This window comes from Crinia signifera, chromosome 12 (genome assembly GCF_055691185.1).
Source record: "Crinia signifera chromosome 12, ASM5569118v1, whole genome shotgun sequence".
NCBI classification, from domain to species: domain Eukaryota; kingdom Metazoa; phylum Chordata; class Amphibia; order Anura; family Myobatrachidae; genus Crinia; species Crinia signifera.
Genome location: NC_139228.1, coordinates 57,228,742 through 57,246,957, shown reverse-complemented (window position 1 = coordinate 57,246,957; position 18,216 = coordinate 57,228,742). Strand labels below are relative to the sequence as shown.

General features: G+C 49.2%; 1 protein-coding gene across 2 annotated transcripts in view; it reads left to right on the top strand.

Annotated features, from left to right (window-relative positions):
* The window catches only part of VSX2 (visual system homeobox 2), a 50,094-nt gene that overhangs the window by 24,140 nt on the left and 7,738 nt on the right, over positions 1 to 18,216 (top strand). For both annotated transcript variants that reach the window (XM_083167402.1, XM_083167401.1), the window contains exons 2-4: positions 9,001 to 9,082; positions 13,134 to 13,257; positions 17,321 to 17,501. In XM_083167402.1, coding sequence (XP_083023528.1) covers positions 9,001 to 9,082; positions 13,134 to 13,257; positions 17,321 to 17,501 — 387 coding nt within the window. The remainder of the gene's footprint in view (positions 1 to 9,000; positions 9,083 to 13,133; positions 13,258 to 17,320; positions 17,502 to 18,216) is intronic.

Sequence of the window (18,216 nt, the reverse complement as noted above, 5' to 3'; positions counted from 1 at the left end):
AAATTCCCGGGTTGAGTCCGGGAACAACCCGGGACTAGCTCTGGTGTGAAAGGTTCCCGGGACAAAATTTGCCGGCAATCCAACCCGGCTAGGTACCAGGGTTACTCCCGGGTCCTTCCTGGACTACTGGCTGGTGTGAAAGGTGCAGGGACATGTCCCTGCTTCCCGTGTTGCCTCTGCTGATGTCAGCTAACGCTGATTTGCTAGCAGGGCAACTTCCTGTTGTGCTGGACGCTCCCAGACACGCCCAGAGGCAGCAAACAGCGTGCAGGGAGATACAGCGTGCACGTGCTGTGGGCAAAGTGCATTTTAAACCCTGCAAGCAACTCGGGCAAAGTGGGTTTTAACCCCTGCAAGTGTGGCTGCCATGTCTTGAACGAATGAAGAGGTGAGGGAGCTGTTAGCCATCAGAGGGGAAGAGGAGATCCGGCACCAGATTACAGGCACTGTGAAGGATGCCCAGATATACCACAACATTGCCAAGGCCCTGGCATCGCGGGGCTTCGTCCGCAGCCAGCAGCAAGTGGTGAACAAGTTAAAGAGGCTGAAGAAACAATTCCACAGCATACATGACCGCAATCGGAATAAGAGCGGGGCTGCAAGGCAAGATTGGGTCTTTTATGAGCTGTGCAAAGCATTTTTTGGCCACACTGCGCTGAGTGACCCCGTCAGCCTGTCATCCTCCAGCTCGGTCACTTTCTCATCGGTGATTGATGAAGACAATAATCAGTCGATGGACAGTACCCAATCTGGGCCAATATCACCTGGTCCAACATCACCGATACTAGTCCCAGATGACCCCGATTTAAACTCCTCCATTAACTCCTCCGTTAACCATGCAGATGACCGCATAACCGGCACCAGTGCAGAAACCATCCAAGAGAGCGATGTGCCCGCCACACCCAAAGCGACACCCAAGAAAGCTCTCCCTGTGATGCGCACCAATAGTAAGTATTTATCCTTGCTTGAATGTCCTAAGCACTTGCATTCCAATACACAGTAATGCTGCACTATACGCCACCATAACTGTCCACTGCAAAGTTTGGTGTCGCAGAGTGTATCAAGTGTAGGTGGGAGTAGGCCACAAACACATACGATCACACCACTGCTTTTTCTTATGCCTTTTTCTCCTTCTTTTACTCCCCTTGCAGTATATACAGTTCCACTGCGGAAGCGCAAAGCCACCAAAGTAGAGCTCGCAGCACGGGAAATGACCAGGGTGCTCTGTGAAGAACTGCGCGACATGGACAACAACTTGCAGCGACAGGAGGATGCCCGGCAACTCCGTTTCATCGAGGCGGAAAGAGAGCTGCAGCAGACCTTCATAACGCAGATAATGGGTCACCAAGAGCGCATCTTGCACAGCTACCAAGACCGTCAATTCCAGTTCCTGGAACACATCCTGCCTCGCTTTGTGGGTAACAACATGCTCCCAGCTAGCCAAGGCCCTATTGCCCCTGAGCATAGCTACCAGCCGTATTCCTGAGGTCCATACTATGATCCTCCTAACCCGCCACCATCCTCGCCTGAATACCCTGTGTACAGAGAACAGAGAATTGCAATAGGGAGTTTAAAATAGTATTGCTGTTTTAAGGGCACATTTCATTTTGAAATAGTATTGCTGCTTTAAGGGCACTTTTGTAGGTAGGGTCGCGGGGGGAGGTTGGGTTTTTAGGGTGTTATTTTTTTATTTATATGCTGATAGTTGGGCACTTTATATGCCTGTGCACTTTACAGGTTTGATGTTTACAATGGCCGACCGATGTTTGCCGAGCACTTTTCAAGTTTACAAAAAGTTGGCCTGATTCATAAGGTCCTGTTTAGGGGGCGGGGGGGGGGGGGATGTTTAATGCTTGTGGGGGGTGGGGGTGGGATGTTTGATGATTGTGGGGGGCAGGGGTGGGGGGCATTGTTTGATTTGTGTAATGTGCCTTTATATTTTTTGGGTACTTGTTTCCTATCTGGTCGCCCAGGTTTTCTACGTACGGCACCGTAATGAAATCGGATCGCATCGCATCGTACACATACACGATATTGAACGATGCGATGCGATCCGATTCGATTTCCCATAGGAAACAATGTGAAATGTCTCAATTTAGCCAAATTATAATAGGAACAATAGTAAATGGGCCAAAAACACCACTGAACATTGAAATGTCCCCCCAAAAGTAGTTGACGCCACCCCGCCATCAACGTGAACCCGAAGCGTGGCGAGCGCAGCGAGCCCGCGCGGGGCGGCGGTACGCGTCCTCCGACCTTTTCATGCCCTACTATCCACTAGGGCGTGGAGTGAGAATAGAATAGTGTGGCGAGCGCAGCAAGCCACCGAGCCCGAAGCGTGGCGAGCCCCGCGAGGGGCCGCGGATACCTTCACAGTTATACGCGTCCCCTCGCGGGCTTCCCAGGTGTCCATGGCGACGCGGACACCTGGGAAGCCCGCGAAGGGACGCGTTTACCTGTGAAGGTATCCGCGTCCCCTCGCGGGGCTCGCTGCGCTCGCCACGCTTCGGGCTCGGTGGCTCGCTACGCTCGCCACACTATTCTATTCTCACTCCACGCCCTAGTGGATAGTAGGGCATGAAAAGGTCGGAGGACGCGTAACACCGCCCCTCGCGGGGCTCGCTGCGCTCGCCACGCTTCGGGTTCACGTTGATGGCGGGGTGGCGTCAACTACTTTTGGGGGGACATTCCACTGCTCTGTGGGGTTTTTTGGTGGTTCTGGCCCATTTACCATTCTTCCCTATGCTGATTTGGGTAAATTGATCCATTTAACATTGTTTCCTATGGGAAATCGCATCGCATCGCATCGTTCAATATCGTGTATGTGTACGATGCGATGCGATCAGATTTCTCTACGGAGAATAGCATGGTGCGCAATTAACTTAGCGGGCGCCCAGATAGGAAACAAGTACCATTTTTTGTATTTATCTTGCACTATTGTGCCCAGAAATAGGCAAAGTTTTATACTTTTATATATGCCTTCTCATTTGTTTTCTTGAAGTAAACAAGGTTAAAACACTACAACTGTTTGGTGTCTAATTTTTAATAATCAATAATGTAATGTGGGCCTAAAAAAGGCCATTTTCAATTATAAATGCAGGGTCAACCCAGGTTTGGTATGAAAGGTACCGACCCGGGTTGTCCCTGCTTCAAAAGCATGTGTGAATGGGTCCCAACCCGGGAATGTCCAGGGACATTCCCGGGTTGGGACCCTTTCACACCAGAAAAGTCCCTGCATTTTCTGGTGTGTGAAGGGGGCAGGAAGGAGGACGTCAGGAGGTGGGGAGGAGGCGGGATGGTGTCAGGCAGTCGTCGGGATGGCGGCGGAGGTGGTAAGAATACTCACCCTGGTTGCTGGTCCTCCGCGCAGGCCAGGGATCCACACAAGCGGCGGCGCAAATGACTGGACAGACGGGACAGTCCTCACTGCCACCAGAGAGCTGTGTCATCATCATCATCCACCGCCTGTCCCGTCATTTGCGCCCGCCGCCTGCTTGGATTCCTGGCCGGACAGCACACCGAGGACCGGCAACCCGGGTAAGTATACCCTACCCCATTCACACCAGCCAGGTCGCCGGGTTGAACCCGGGAACAACCCTGCTACCTAGCAGGGTTGGACTTCCGCCAAATTAGCCCGGTAATTTGTCCCGGGTACCTTTCACACCAGCGGTAGTACTGGGTTGCTCCCGGACTCAACCCGGGAATTTAGGCTGGTGTGAAAGGGGTATTAGGCTTATCCTGAACACATGCTAGGGTTCTCCCTGTACAGTTTGATTGCAGCGTTTAAAGACAATGAGATCATATTGTCACAAATATACATTTGTGGATTCCAAAGCTAAGTGTCATAAATGCTAATACATTAAATGTTATCAAAAACCCAAGCCCATGAAGTGCCCCTAGCAAAGAGTCTTCTCTTGGTATCTCGCATCCAGTTTTGTATCTGACTCTAAAACATACCTTCCAACAGTCCCGATTTTAGCGGGACAGTCCCGATTATCAGGGCCTGTCCCGCTGTCCCACCCGCGGGCGGCAGTGTCCCGCGGTGTGGGGGCTGGGGGCATGGCTAGAGGCTCACAGAGCCTCTGGGTCATGCCCCCATAGCGGCAAAATGGGGGCGTGGCCTCACAGAAGAGCTGTGCGTATAGGCCATGCCCCAAAATTTTCAACGTGCCTGCGGCGCGCATCAACATTGTCCCGCCTCCTGGTCCATCAGAGTTGGGAGGTATGTCTAAAAGGAGCATGTCCTCCAACCACTAAAATCTTACCGGAAGGCACATCCGATTTGCATACAATCTTGACTATATAGTGCAGATCTGCACTATATAGTCAAGGCAGACAAGACTTTCTGCCTTGCGATACGTGAACGCGGATCGGGAGGGTTAAAACCCTTGCGATCTGCATCCGATTCCGATCCGATGTTGACGATATAGGAAGGCAAAAAGTACCATGTGTACACACCATATGAATGAGTTTTTGGCAGTTTTCCAGCAATTCAAAGCAAATGGTCAACTGTCATTTGCTCTGATCCATTACCAGGATTTTTTTCCAACCAGCCAGATCGGCAGGGGCGTAACTATAGCACCGCAGCCCCCGCGACCGCGGGGGGGGGGGGGGGGGGGGGGGGGGGGCGCTATGCATGTGCGGGCGCCGGGGGCTGCAGTGCTATAGTTACGTTACACCCCGCCGCCCGCCGCACCATCCCCAGTCTTTACCTGTGTTCAGTATGCGCTGGTCCGGTCGCGGCTCCCTTCTTCTGCTGAGGACCACCACAAAATGACCGCCCCCATATAGCACACAGTTCTCTGAAACTGTCTGCTGTATGGGGGCGGACATTTTGTGGTGGTCCTCATAGCAGAAGAAGGGAGCCGGGACCAGCGCGTACTGACTGAACCTAGGTAAGACTGCGGGGGTTGGTGCGGCGGACGGCAGGGCGGGTGAGTGGATGGGCGCCCTCCCTTTAACGGCGGGGGGAGCCCAAAATGTAGTTACGCCACTGCAGATCGGAAAATAAATCTGCAGATATATGGCCAGCTTAACATATAATCACTGCACAGAAGAACGATTGTCCTGCTTTTATTTCTGTGTGCCGTGCACAAGAGTCAGTGTCTAATCATACACTTCTACACATTACTGTGCCACGCTTAACTGTAGTCTGCAAACGTGCAGTAGCACCTCCCTGCAGGCTCTGGGTCCTAGTGCCCAGCATGTATGCACAGAGAATGTGTTGCTTTCCCTATATTAATCATAATCACCATATGCTGGATGCATGCTCCAGATGACTGACAGGGGCTAGGATTGAGGAGCTGTTGGTACTTTATATACTGATCTGTGGTGCTCACAGGTTATAGCTGCCTACCCTCCTGCATTCTGCAGGAGACTCCCTGAAATAGCAGCAATATCCCTCTCTCCCTCATTAGTCTAGCAATCTCCCTCATGTCACCTAGCCCACATTACACTGTTACATCATAGTTACCTCCCCTCCTGCATTCTGCAGGAGACTCCCTGAAATAGCAGCAATCTCCATCTCTCCCTCATTAGTCTAGCAATCTCCCTCATGTCACCTAGCCCACATTACACTGTTACATTTTTCTGGGGACAAAGGAATGAGAGACATATACATTTACATTGAATCACCAGGGGCATTTCCCAGCACTTTACCAAGTATAGTAACTCTTTCTAACTGCTTTGGGGCTCATCTACATCTGGATATAAGTCATTTTAAAAGATTCCTCTCAGATGTAGCAGTACACACCCACGCTTCTAGGTGCCACGTTCACACTCTCTTCATATATGGACTAGACACGCTCTTTGGGTGGAGCATGACACGCCCCCTCAATAGGGCGCTGTGCAAAATTCTACTACTAACTAAAATCTCCCTGAAACTAGTTTTCAAAAGTAGGTAAGTATGTCACAAGTTGCTGATTATAACATTTAGTCGGTCATTATGTAATGGCCATTTCCAGGTTGTACCATCTGTCAGACGATGCCCCGACTGCGCTGTCTTATCATTATACTGAGATTATACATTATATTATCATGTTATCTGTGTGACCACAGTGTGAGTTTGTGTTGCACACAATAGGTAAATACAATCATTTTGGCGTTTGTTATGGGATGTCATTGTGATGGCCGAGGGGTTCATGTATTAGGCAGTGGAAACAGAGGAGAAATTGCCCATAGCAACCAGTCAGCGTCTACCTACCATTTTATAAAATTTCCTCCATAAAACTTTCCTCAGCCTACGCCACAGAGGAGACTCCCGGCATGCAGGCCCTGGCTCCAGGTGAACCCAGTAGGACCCCCCAAGGAGGAGGTATGGCTCCAGAATCGGGGGCAGCGGTGGTAGACCTCAGCCCAGAGAGGGCCCAACTTCAGCCCTAAGCCTCACTGACTCTCTCCCCCCACATGTTGGCTCTCCCTCCAGCTGTGGCTCCAGCCCTAGTCCCACAACAGGACAGCCTTAGGATCCAACCACGTGGCTGACTCCTGTGGAGTACTAAAGGGGAGATGGCCTGTTAAGCCCTTCCACTGCTGCCCTGTGAGTAGCAATGATAAAGATGGCACCACCAATGGCTGCCTAGGATCTGTGTTGTTCAGCTAAAATTTTATGTACCACGTGTTTCCCCTGTTGTGTCCTTTATCTGTACTGTGTACATATATGCAAGTATACCAGGCCAAATATAAATTTAAACCTTCTTGTTAATGCAAATATCTAATCTGTCAATCAAGCTGGTGCAATGCATAAAATGTGTAGATTTGGTCAAGAGGTTCAGTTCAGAATACAAGAATGGGGAAGACATTTCATCTAAACAACTTTGACAGCAGAATGATTGTTGGTTCCAGTTGGGGGTTGTCGGAGTATCTCAGTAATTGGTGATCATGCACGACACTTAATAGGGTCACTTATACCCCTTTTACACCGCCGAAAAATCCGGGTCAGCGGCGGGTCAGACCCGGATCATCTGTGGTGTAAATGGGGTATATCGGTGTCCATTTACACGGGTCCTCTACCCAGGTCCTGACCTGGGTAGAACCCGGATAGGACCTGTGTAAATGCCGGTGTAAATAGTCCCGCTGCAGGTCCAGGCACCAGCTGCGGGTCCACAGTGTGCAGCGCTGGGGAAGCTGTCCCCAGGTGCTGCGGGAGGAGGGGGGTCCTTGCGCCTGCTGAGGGGAGGGTACCTGTCAGACTGAGGTCGGAGCCAGAGGGGATGATGTGCGCCGCCGCCGCTGTCCCCGGGTGCTGGGAGGAGGGGGTGTATGCGGCTGCTGAGGGGAGGTGGGGTACCTGTCAGACTGAGGTCGGAGCCGGAGGGGATGATGTGCTCCGCCGTCGCTGCTGCTGCTGTACCTCCCCCCGCAGCCGCGAAGTTCCTGCGGAGAATAGACAGTCAGCATCGGGGGTCCCTCCGGCGCATGGGAACTAGCATTTTTAACGACACCCACAAGGAAAGGCAGGGCTGACCCAGGTTCAGTGTAAATGGTGCAGACCCAGGTTGAAGTGCTGTGTAAATGGGGTATAAAGCAGGATCAGACCCTGGAAACTCCACCGTTCAAAGACCAGGGTCCGACCAGGGTTTTTGGTGTAAAAGGGGTATTACCTCCCCTTTCGGAATCTCCCTGCTTTATACATTTTTCCTGTGATCCCCTTATATCAGACAGTACAAAGCAATAGGGAGAGAAATACGTTACTACCGCCAATGTATAAAGTACTGTCCATTATGTTATGCACCAAAATGACAAAATAGATGACATTCTAACCCAGTGGTCAGGGAACTCGGTCCTTATTACCCCACACAGTGCATGTTTTGCTGGTAACCCATTTTATAAGGTCCGCAGGTGCAGTTAATTATTTCACTTGTGATTCTGTGAGGAGACCTGCAAAACATACACTGTGTGGGGTGCTGGGGACCGAGTTCCCTGACCACTGTTCTAACTCTACTTAAATGGTTAAGACAGATAAAAGTGGTGTTAGGAGGCCACCTAGTGGTGAGAATATGCTTAGGATTACATTCTTTTCACTGCTTTTACTTCAGTTTAAAAAATATTCTACTTTGACGTTTGTATCTGGATGAGTTTGCAATGAAAGTGGCTGATTTTATATCAATTTCCATTAGGCTGCAAAATGTAATAGAGGCCCAAATAATTATTCTTACTTTATTAAAATGATATTGATGTATTTTTAACCAAATCCTCTATCCTATCTATTGCCCTTCTCTGTCCTCTCTTTCTCTGACCCCTATTGTACTGTATATTAGGACTAGAGCAGACACACCGTATTTGGCCAGTCAACACATTAATAGGATACGCTAGAAACGTGTAAATACAATATTTACACCTACAGCAAATACTCCAGGTCACAGAGTAATCAGTAACAGTCACACATACAGGGCACAGAGTGTATCACACAGGGCACAGTCACACATACAGGTAACACAGTAACTACAGGGCACAGAGTGATACAGTGACAATCAGTAACAGTCACACATACACGGGTGTGGTATAGGGGTCTGACAGTCGGGATCCCAACAGTCACTATCCCGATGTCGGGATCCAGACTGGCCAGACCCAGACAGCATGGCGAGCGCACCCCTTGCGGGCTCACCACGTGAGCCACCTATTCTATTCTCCTTCTATGGGGGTCGTGGACCCCCACGAGGCAAAATAGCCGACGGCCGTCGGGAACCTGGCTGTCAGTGTTTTGACAGTCGGGATCCCGACATTGGGTGAATGCCTGTCGGGATCCCATCTGTCGGGAACCTGTCTGGCACCCCACATACACATACAGGTTACACAGTCACACATACAGGTAACACAGTAACTACAGGGCACAGAGTGAAAAGGTGACAATCAGTAAATTGGTAACAGTCACACATACAGGTAACTGGGTAACTACAAGGCACAGAGGTAACACTCAGTAATAGTGACACAATACTGTAACTAGATTGTACAAAATGATACAATTGGAAGTCTTTAACCTTTATTACTGTTTCTTCACAGACTCTGAAGATATATCATCCACTGACAGAAAACTTCCCAAATCCCTCAATCAAAACAAGAAACGCAAGAAGAGGCGGCACAGGTAACCCCCTTAATTAATTCACTAGAACCACAGATAATAGCAGGGCAGGAGTGTAGTATGTTATTGTACAATGGTCTGATACACTTGCAGGTAATAGCAGGGCAGGAGTGTAGTATGTTACTGTACAATGGTCTGATACACTTGCAGGTAATAGCGGGACAGGAGTGTAGTCTGTTACTGTATAATGGTCTGATACACTTGCAGGTAATAGCTGGAAAGGAGTGTAGTATGTTACTGTACAATGGTCTGATACACTTGCAGATAAAAGCGGGGCAGGAGTGTAGTCTGTTACTGTACAATGGTCTGATACACTTGTTGCAGACTAAGATATCAGCCAGATGTGTATACGATACGTGACGTGTGTGTGGGATTAGCTCCTGTGTATACTACAGGTGACGTGTGTGGGGGATTAGCTCCTGTGTATACTATACGTGACGTGTGTGGGGGATTAGCTCCTGTGTATACTATACGTGACGTCTGTGTGGGATTGCTACCTGTGTATAGTATATGTGACGTGTGTGGGGGATTAGCTCCTGTGTATACTATACGTGACGTGTGGGGGGGATTAGCTCCTGTGTATACTATACGTGACGTCTGTGTGGGATTGCTACCTGTGTATAGTATATGTGACGTGTGTGGGGGATTAGCTCCTGTGTATAGTATATGTGACATGTGTGGGGGATTAGCTCCTGTGTATACTATACGTGACGTGTGTGGGGGATTAGCTCCTGTGTATACTATAGGTGACGTGTGTGGGGGATTGCTACCTGTGTATACTATATGTGACGTGTGGGATTAGCTCCTGTGTTTACTATATGTGACGTGTGTGGGGGATTAGCTCCTGTGTATACTATACGTGACGTGTGTGGGGGATTAGCTCCTGTGTATACTATACGTGACGTGTGGGGGGGATTAGCTCCTGTGTATACTATACGTGACGTCTGTGTGGGATTGCTACCTGTGTATAGTATATGTGACGTGTGTGGGGGATTAGCTCCTGTGTATAGTATATGTGACGTGTGTGGGGGATTAGCTCCTGTGTATACTATACGTGACGTGTGTGGGGGATTAGCTCCTGTGTATACTATAGGTGACGTGTGTGGGGGATTGCTACCTGTGTATACTATATGTGACGTGTGGGATTAGCTCCTGTGTATACTATAAGTGACGTGTGGGGGGGATTAGCTCCTGTGTATACTATACGTGACGTGTGTGGGGGATTAGCTCCTGTGTATACTATACGTGACGTGTGTGGGGGATTAGCTCCTGTGTATACTATACGTGACGTGTGTGGGGGATTAGCTCCTGTGTATACTATACGTGACGTGTGTGGGGGATTAGCTCCTGTGTATACTATACGTGACGTGTGTGGGGGATTAGCTCCTGTGTATACTATACGTGACGTCTGTGTGGGATTGCTACCTGTGTATAGAATATGTGACGTGTGTGGGGGATTAGCTCCTGTGTATACTATACGTGACGTGTGTGGGGGATTAGCTCCTGTGTATACTATACGTGACGTGTGTGGGGGATTAGCTCCTGTGTATAGTATATGTGACGTGTGGGATTAGCTCCTGTGTATACTATAAGTGACGTGTGGGGGGGATTGCTACCTGTGTTTACTATATGTGACGTGTGTGGGGGATTAGCTCCTGTGTATACTATACGTGACGTGTGTGGGGGATTAGCTCCTGTGTATACTATACGTGACGTGTGTGGGGGATTAGCTCCTGTGTATACTATACGTGACGTGTGTGGGGGATTAGCTCCTGTGTATACTATATGTGACGTGTGTGGGGGATTAGCTCCTGTGTATACTATACGTGACGTGTGTGGGGGATTAGCTCCTGTGTATACTATAGGTGACGTGTGTGGGGGATTGCTACCTGTGTATACTATATGTGACGTGTGGGATTAGCTCCTGTGTATACTATAAGTGACGTGTGGGGGGGATTAGCTCCTGTGTATACTATAAAGCTCCTGTGTATACTATACGTGACGTGTGTGGGGGATTAGCTCCTGTGTATACTATAAGTGACGTGTGTGGGGGATTAGCTCCTGTGTATACTATCAGTGACGTGTGTGGGGGATTAGCTTCTGTGTATACTATACGTGACGTGTGTGGGGGATTAGCTCCTGTGTATACTTTACGTGACGTGTGTGGGGGATTAGCTCCTGTGTATACTATACGTGACGTGTGTGGGGGATTAGCTCCTGTGTATACTACAGGTGACGTGTGTGGGGGATTAGCTCCTGTGTATACTATACGTGACGTGTGTGGGGGATTAGCTCCTGTGTATACTATACGTGACGTGTGTGGGGGATTAGCTCCTGTGTATACTATACGTGACGTGTGTGGGGGATTAGCTCCTGTGTATACTATACGCGACGTGTGTGGGGGATTAGCTCCTGTGTATAATATACGTGACGTGTGTGGGGGATTAGCTCCTGTGTATACTATACGTGGCGTGTGTCGGGGATTAGCTCCTGTGTATACTATACGAGACGTGTGTGTGGGATTAGCTCCTGTGTATACTATATGTGACGAGTGTGGGGCATTGTCACCTGTATATACTATACGTTACGTGTGTGGGGGATTACCACCTGTGTAAACTATATGTGACGTTTGTTGGGGATTACCACCTGTGTATACTATACAGTATGTGACGTGTGTTGGGGATTACCACCTGTGTATACTATACGTGGCGTGTATGGGGATTACCTCCTGTGTATACTATACGTAACGTGTGTGTGTGTGTGGGGTTAGCACCTGTGTATACTATATGTGACATGTGTGGGGGATTACTTCCTGTGTATACTATACGTAACACGTGTGTGTGTGTGTGTGGGGGGGGGGGGAGCACCTGTGTATACTATATGTGACGTGTGTTGGGGATTACCACCTGTGTATACTATATGTGACGTGTGTGGGGATTACCTCCTGTGTATACTATACGTAACGTGTGTGTGGGGTTAGCACCTGTGTATACTATATGTGACATGTGTGGGGGATTACCTCCTGTGTATACTATACGTGACACGTGTGTGTGGGGGAGGGGGTAGCACCTGTGTATACTATATGTGACGTGTGTGGGGATTACCTCCTGTGTATACTATACGTAACGTGTGTGTGTGTGTGGGGTTAGCACCTGTGTATACTATATGTGACATGTGTGGGGGATTACCTCCTGTGTATACTATACGTGACACGTGTGTGTGTGTGTGTGTGTGTGGGGGGGGTAGCACCTGTGTATACTATGTGAGACCTGTGTGGGGGATTACCTCCTGTGTATACTATACGTGACGTGTGTGGGGGGTTAGCACCTGTGTATACTAGAAGTGTGGGGGGTTAGCACCTGTGTATACTAGAAGTGTGGGGGTTAGCACCTGTGTATACTAGAAGTGTGGGGGGTTAGCACCTGTGTATACTATATGTGTGTGGGGGGTAGCACCTGTGTATTCTATATGTGACGTGTGTTGGGGATTACCACCTGTGTATACTATGTGAGACGTGTGTGGGGGATTACCTCCTGTGTATACTATACGTGACGTGCGTGTGGGGTTAGCACCTGTGTATACTGTAGGTGACGTGTGTGGGGGATTAGCTCCTGTGTATACTATAGGTGACGTGTGTGGGGGATTAGCTCCTGTGTATACTATACGTGACGTGTGTGGGGGATTAGCTCCTGTGTATACTATACGTGACGAGTGTGGGGCATTGTCACCTGTATATACTATACGTGACGTGTGTGGGGGATTAGCTCCTGTGTATACTATAGGTGACGTGTGTGGGGGATTAGCTCCTGTGTATACTATAGGTGACGTGTGTGTGGGGTTAGCACCTGTGTATACTATACGTGACGTGTGTGGGGGATTACCTCCTGTGTATACTATATGTGACGTGTGCGGGGGATTACCTTCTGTGTATACTATACGTGACGTGTGTGTGGGGTTAGCACCTATGTATACTAGAAGTGTGGGGGGTTAGCACCTGTGTATACTATATGTGACATGTTAATGTATGTGCCGGTTCTATGCTGCTTTTCCTCAGGACGATTTTCACCTCGTATCAGCTGGAGGAGCTGGAGAAAGCATTTAATGAAGCTCATTACCCTGACGTATACGCCCGTGAGATGCTCGCAATAAAAACAGAATTACCAGAGGACAGGATACAGGTAATGGTGGGAGAGGTGTCTGAGTACAGAGAGGAGGTATGCTTATAGGGCACAGGGTGGGTACAGAAAGGAGGTATGCCTATATGGCACAGGGTGGGTACAGAGAGGAGGTATGCTTATATGGCACAGGGTGGGTACAGAGAGGAGGTATGCTTATATGGCACAGGGTGGATACAGAGAGGATGTATTCTTATATGGCACAGGGTGGGTACAGAGAGGAGGTATGCTTATATGGCACAGGGTGGGTACAGAGAGGAGGTATGCTTATATGGCATGAGGTGGGTATAGGGAGAAGATACACCTATGTGGCACAGGGTGGGTACAGAGAGGAGGTATGCTTATATGGCACAGGGTGGGTACAGAGAGGAGGTATGCTTATATGGCACAGGGTGGGTACAGAGAGGAGGTATGCTTATATGGCATGAGGTGGGTATAGGGAGAAGATACACCTATGTGGCACAGGGTGGGTACAGAGAGGAGGTATGCTTATATGGCACAGGGTGGGTACAGAAAGGAGGTATGCTTATATGGCACAGGGTGGATACAGAGAGGATGTATTCTTATATGGCACAGGGTGGGTACAGAGAGGAGGTATGCTTATATGGCACAGGGTGGGTACAGAGAGGAGGTATGCTTATATGGCATGAGGTGGGTATAGGGAGAAGATACACCTATGTGGCACAGGGTGGGTACAGAGAGGATGTATGCCTATAGGGCACAGGGTGGGTACAGAGAGGACGTACACCTATAGGGCACCGGCTGGGTACAGAGAGGACGTAGGCCTACACGTTACAGGGTGGGTACAGAGAGGACATACCCTATAGGGCACAGGGTGGGTACAGAGAGGAGGTATGCTTATATGGAACAGGGTGAGTACAGAGAGGACATACCTATATGGCTGGGTACAGAGATACATCTATAGGGCACAGGATGGGTACAGAGATGAGATACACCTATAATGACACAGGGTGGGTACAGAGAAGCAGACAGGACCATGCCCAGTACAGAAGGCATAGAGTGCGGCTGGGGAACACACACAGACCTCAGGATTAGTGAGCAGTCAATGGTGTTACACAGCGATTAGCGATATGATGCGGGATCAATAGTGAGCTGCAGTCAGAGAGAACCGTACCGAGCCTGTGAGAAATAGTGGGGGACACTCTGGACAATTGGGGCTCAGTAGGAGAACGCTGATCACCCAGCACAATGCATCAGGCTGATGACAGGAGGCCGCTCCAAGGGTAATAACCGCCGCCGCGCTCTCCATCATCCCTATTTCATGTGGCTGATTGAAATCTCTTGTTGTACTGAATGAAATATCAGCGCATCTCGTTAATGTGCTAATGACCTCATCATAATCCGGCGTCCTCTGAGACAGGAGCCCCTCCTCCTCCCCAAGTAATTAGTTAAATGGGAGGAAGTATTTTGTTGGGGAATTGGTGGAGATTGAGGCATAAGTGCAGTGTTAATTAGCACGGGTCAATGCCGGGTCCGGGAGCTGAGAGGATTTAATTTCCCAAGGTAATTCCGCAGCATTGATTCAACTAGAAATTAAGTGATTTTTCAATCACTTACCAGCACGGACAGACATCTCCCAGCCTCAGCTTAGGAAGCACATAACGACTGATAGCACAGGAGTTATTGCACCAGCCGGCCGCAGCAGCAGCTACAACATACAGGACGCAGCGCTTGATAAATAGCTTTCATGTACACAGTCTGCAATCAGAGGCGTTTGCTATGGAAATCCTGACCTGAATCAGACCTTTCTTCCAGCCTTTAGTGAGACCTGAAAACCAACACAGACAAAAGAAATAAAATGCAAAAGTCTACAATACCCTGCTGGTTGCATAAGTGTGCACACCCTTTACTAATGGGGCTGTAGCTGCAGATCGATGGGGTTATCCCTGAGTACAGATAAGGTGACCAACTTTTTCTTTATGAAAAGGACACAAATAAATTGAAAATAAATATTGTAAATAAAAGAAACAAGGAGAAAACCTAAATAAACTAGCAGGTGGGACTAGCAGGGTGGGCAGTGGCGGGACTAGCAGGATGGGCAGTGCTGGGACTAGCAGGGTGGGCAGGGCCGCCGGCAGGGGGGTGCTGTGGGTACAGCTTTCCAGGGCCCGGGCAGCTCATTTTGCCCACAGCAACCCTCCGCTATATGCACAGGCTTCTTCATTGCAGGACGCCGGCGGTCAATTAAAATACTGCACTAGCTTTTGAGCCAATCAGAGCTTGTGTAAAGTTAGCCAATCAGAATGGCTGCCAGTACACAAGCTCAGATTGACTCACCAGCCGATGCTGCATTTTAATTGGCCACCGGCATCCTGCATTAAAGAAGCATGTGCTTCAGGACCTGCTGAGTCTGTCAGTAAGTTAAGGGGGGAAGATGGGAGCACACTGACAGCTTCTGGGGGGAGCGGGAGGGGGTACCGGACTGGAACTCAGTCCCGGGCCCCAAAAAGTGGCGGGACTAGCAGGGTGGGCAGCGGCAGGACTAGAACTAGGCCCATCACCATGACAACATGATGATCACCAGACAGACACCAGTTGGCCAGGTGATTGGCCGTATATCATAAGTATTAATGTTACATTTCTGCTTTTGTACTTTTAAATATTTAGGGAGCCATTGGGGCTTATAGTGTATGGGATCTACATGCCATTGGCCTCCCCTTCTCCACTGCTCATAATAAGCCCTTGAACGTTTCCAGCTCCTGGGCTTTTAGGCCCTTAATCTGGCCCTGAGGGGGGTCCACATAGAAACTGCGCACTGGCCCTCTCCTCTCTGCACACCCATATGTCGCACTGCACACAGGCCGCTAAGCTCTTGCTACTGTACATCCGTATGTCACACCGCACATGGGCCACCATGATCTTGTACTGTCCGTATGTCGCACTGCACACAGGCTGCTAAAGTCTTGCTATTGTACATCCGTATGTCGCACTGCACGCGGGCCTCCATGGCCTTGTACTGTACATGCATATATTGCAACTGCACAGGGGCCGCCGCGGTCTTGTACTGTACATGTATGTTACACTGCACGGGGGCCACCATGGTCTTGTACTGTATATCCGTACGTCACACTGCAGATGGACCGCTATGGTCTTGCTACTGTACATCCGTATGTCGCACCGCACACGGGCCACCATGGTCTTGTACTGTATATCCGTATATCGCAACTGCACAGGGGTCGCCGTGGTCTTGTACTGTACATGCATATGTTACACTGCACAGGGGCCACCATGGTCTTTCTACTGTATATGCTCTGTAGCACTGCACACGGGCCACCATGGTCTTGCTACTGTACATGCGTATATCGCACTGCACACAGGCCACCATGGTCTTATTACTGTACATACATATGTTGCACTGCACAGGGGCCACCATGGTCTTGGTACTGTACATGCGTATATCGCACTGCACACAGGCCACCGTGGTCTTGTAACTGTACATTCATATGTTGCACTGCACACGAGCCGCCATGGTCTTGTTACTGTACATACATATGTTGCACTGCACACAGGCCACCATGGTCTTGTTACTGTACATACATATGTTGCACTGCACACTGGCCACCATGGTCTTGTTACTGTACATACGTATGTTGCACTGCACACAGGCCACCATGGTCTTGTTACTGTACATACATATGTTGCACTGCACACAGGCCACCGTGGTCTTGTTACTGTACATTCATATGTTGCACTGCACACGAGCCGCCATGGTCTTGTTACTGTACATACATATGTTACACTGCACACAGGCCACCATGGTCTTGTTACTGTACATTCATATGTTGCACTGCACACGAGCCGCCATGGTCTTGTTACTGTACATACATATGTTGCACTGCACACAGGCCACCATGGTCTTGTTACTGTACATACATATGTTGCACTGCACACGGGCCGCCATGGTCTTGCTACTGTACATGCATATGTTGCACTGCACACAGGCCACCACTCTTGCTACTGTACATGGTGAAGAGCTTTGTGTAGACTACAGCGTTGTACATGTCCGTGATATACCGCTATATAATATCCAACCGTGTCTCTCCAGGTTTGGTTCCAGAACAGGCGTGCCAAGTGGAGGAAGCGGGAGAAATGCTGGGGGCGGAGCAGCGTGATGGCAGAGTATGGTCTGTACGGGGCTATGGTCCGTCACTCTATCCCCCTTCCAGAGTCCATCCTGAAATCTGCCAAAGACGGCATTATGGAATCATGCGCCCCCTGGCTCCTGGGTGAGGAATGTCTCTGAATGTTCCATGCATTAAGTGTACAGAAACACATTTCATCCTCACAGGTTCTGAGAGTCTGTTTCTTACTTTGTTATTCTTGCTTTCTCCCAGGCTCCCTTCATACTTCCCTCTCCTGGTTCCCCCTCACCATCTGTCACAGGTCCAGCCAACCGGTGGCTCTCCAGCTGTTGTAAAACGACACATCCCAGCATGCACTGCTACAGTTTTAGCAGTCCTAATAGCAAATTTGTGACGTCATGGGACTTGTAGTTTCACAACAGCTGGAGAGCCGCAGGTTGGCTGGGCCTGAATTGATGTTCTCACCATTACATCATTTCTATTGATTATCAGAAAAGGCCTAATTTCCTCTCCTGTTGTAATATGCACCAGGTTCTAGATACCACACTGCCCCTCGCTGGTGATCCTGGGTATTGTCTCAATATCTCTTGCTCTTCACTTTATTATCTACGGAATATGCCTAATTCAAAGTTGTACGCCATGCTGACGTTTCCGCTGTCAAGTTTCCTTTGTGATCGCGCCGGTAGCAGGAATATTTATTTATTAACAGTTTCTTATGATCTTATATAGCGCATATTTTGTTGCGATTTAAGACAGCGGTACAGCAAACTGAGAATTTACAGATAGTCAAAAGGTATAAGGGCCCTGCTCGCAAGTTTACAATCTATAGGGAATATATTTCACAGAGTGACTGACATGA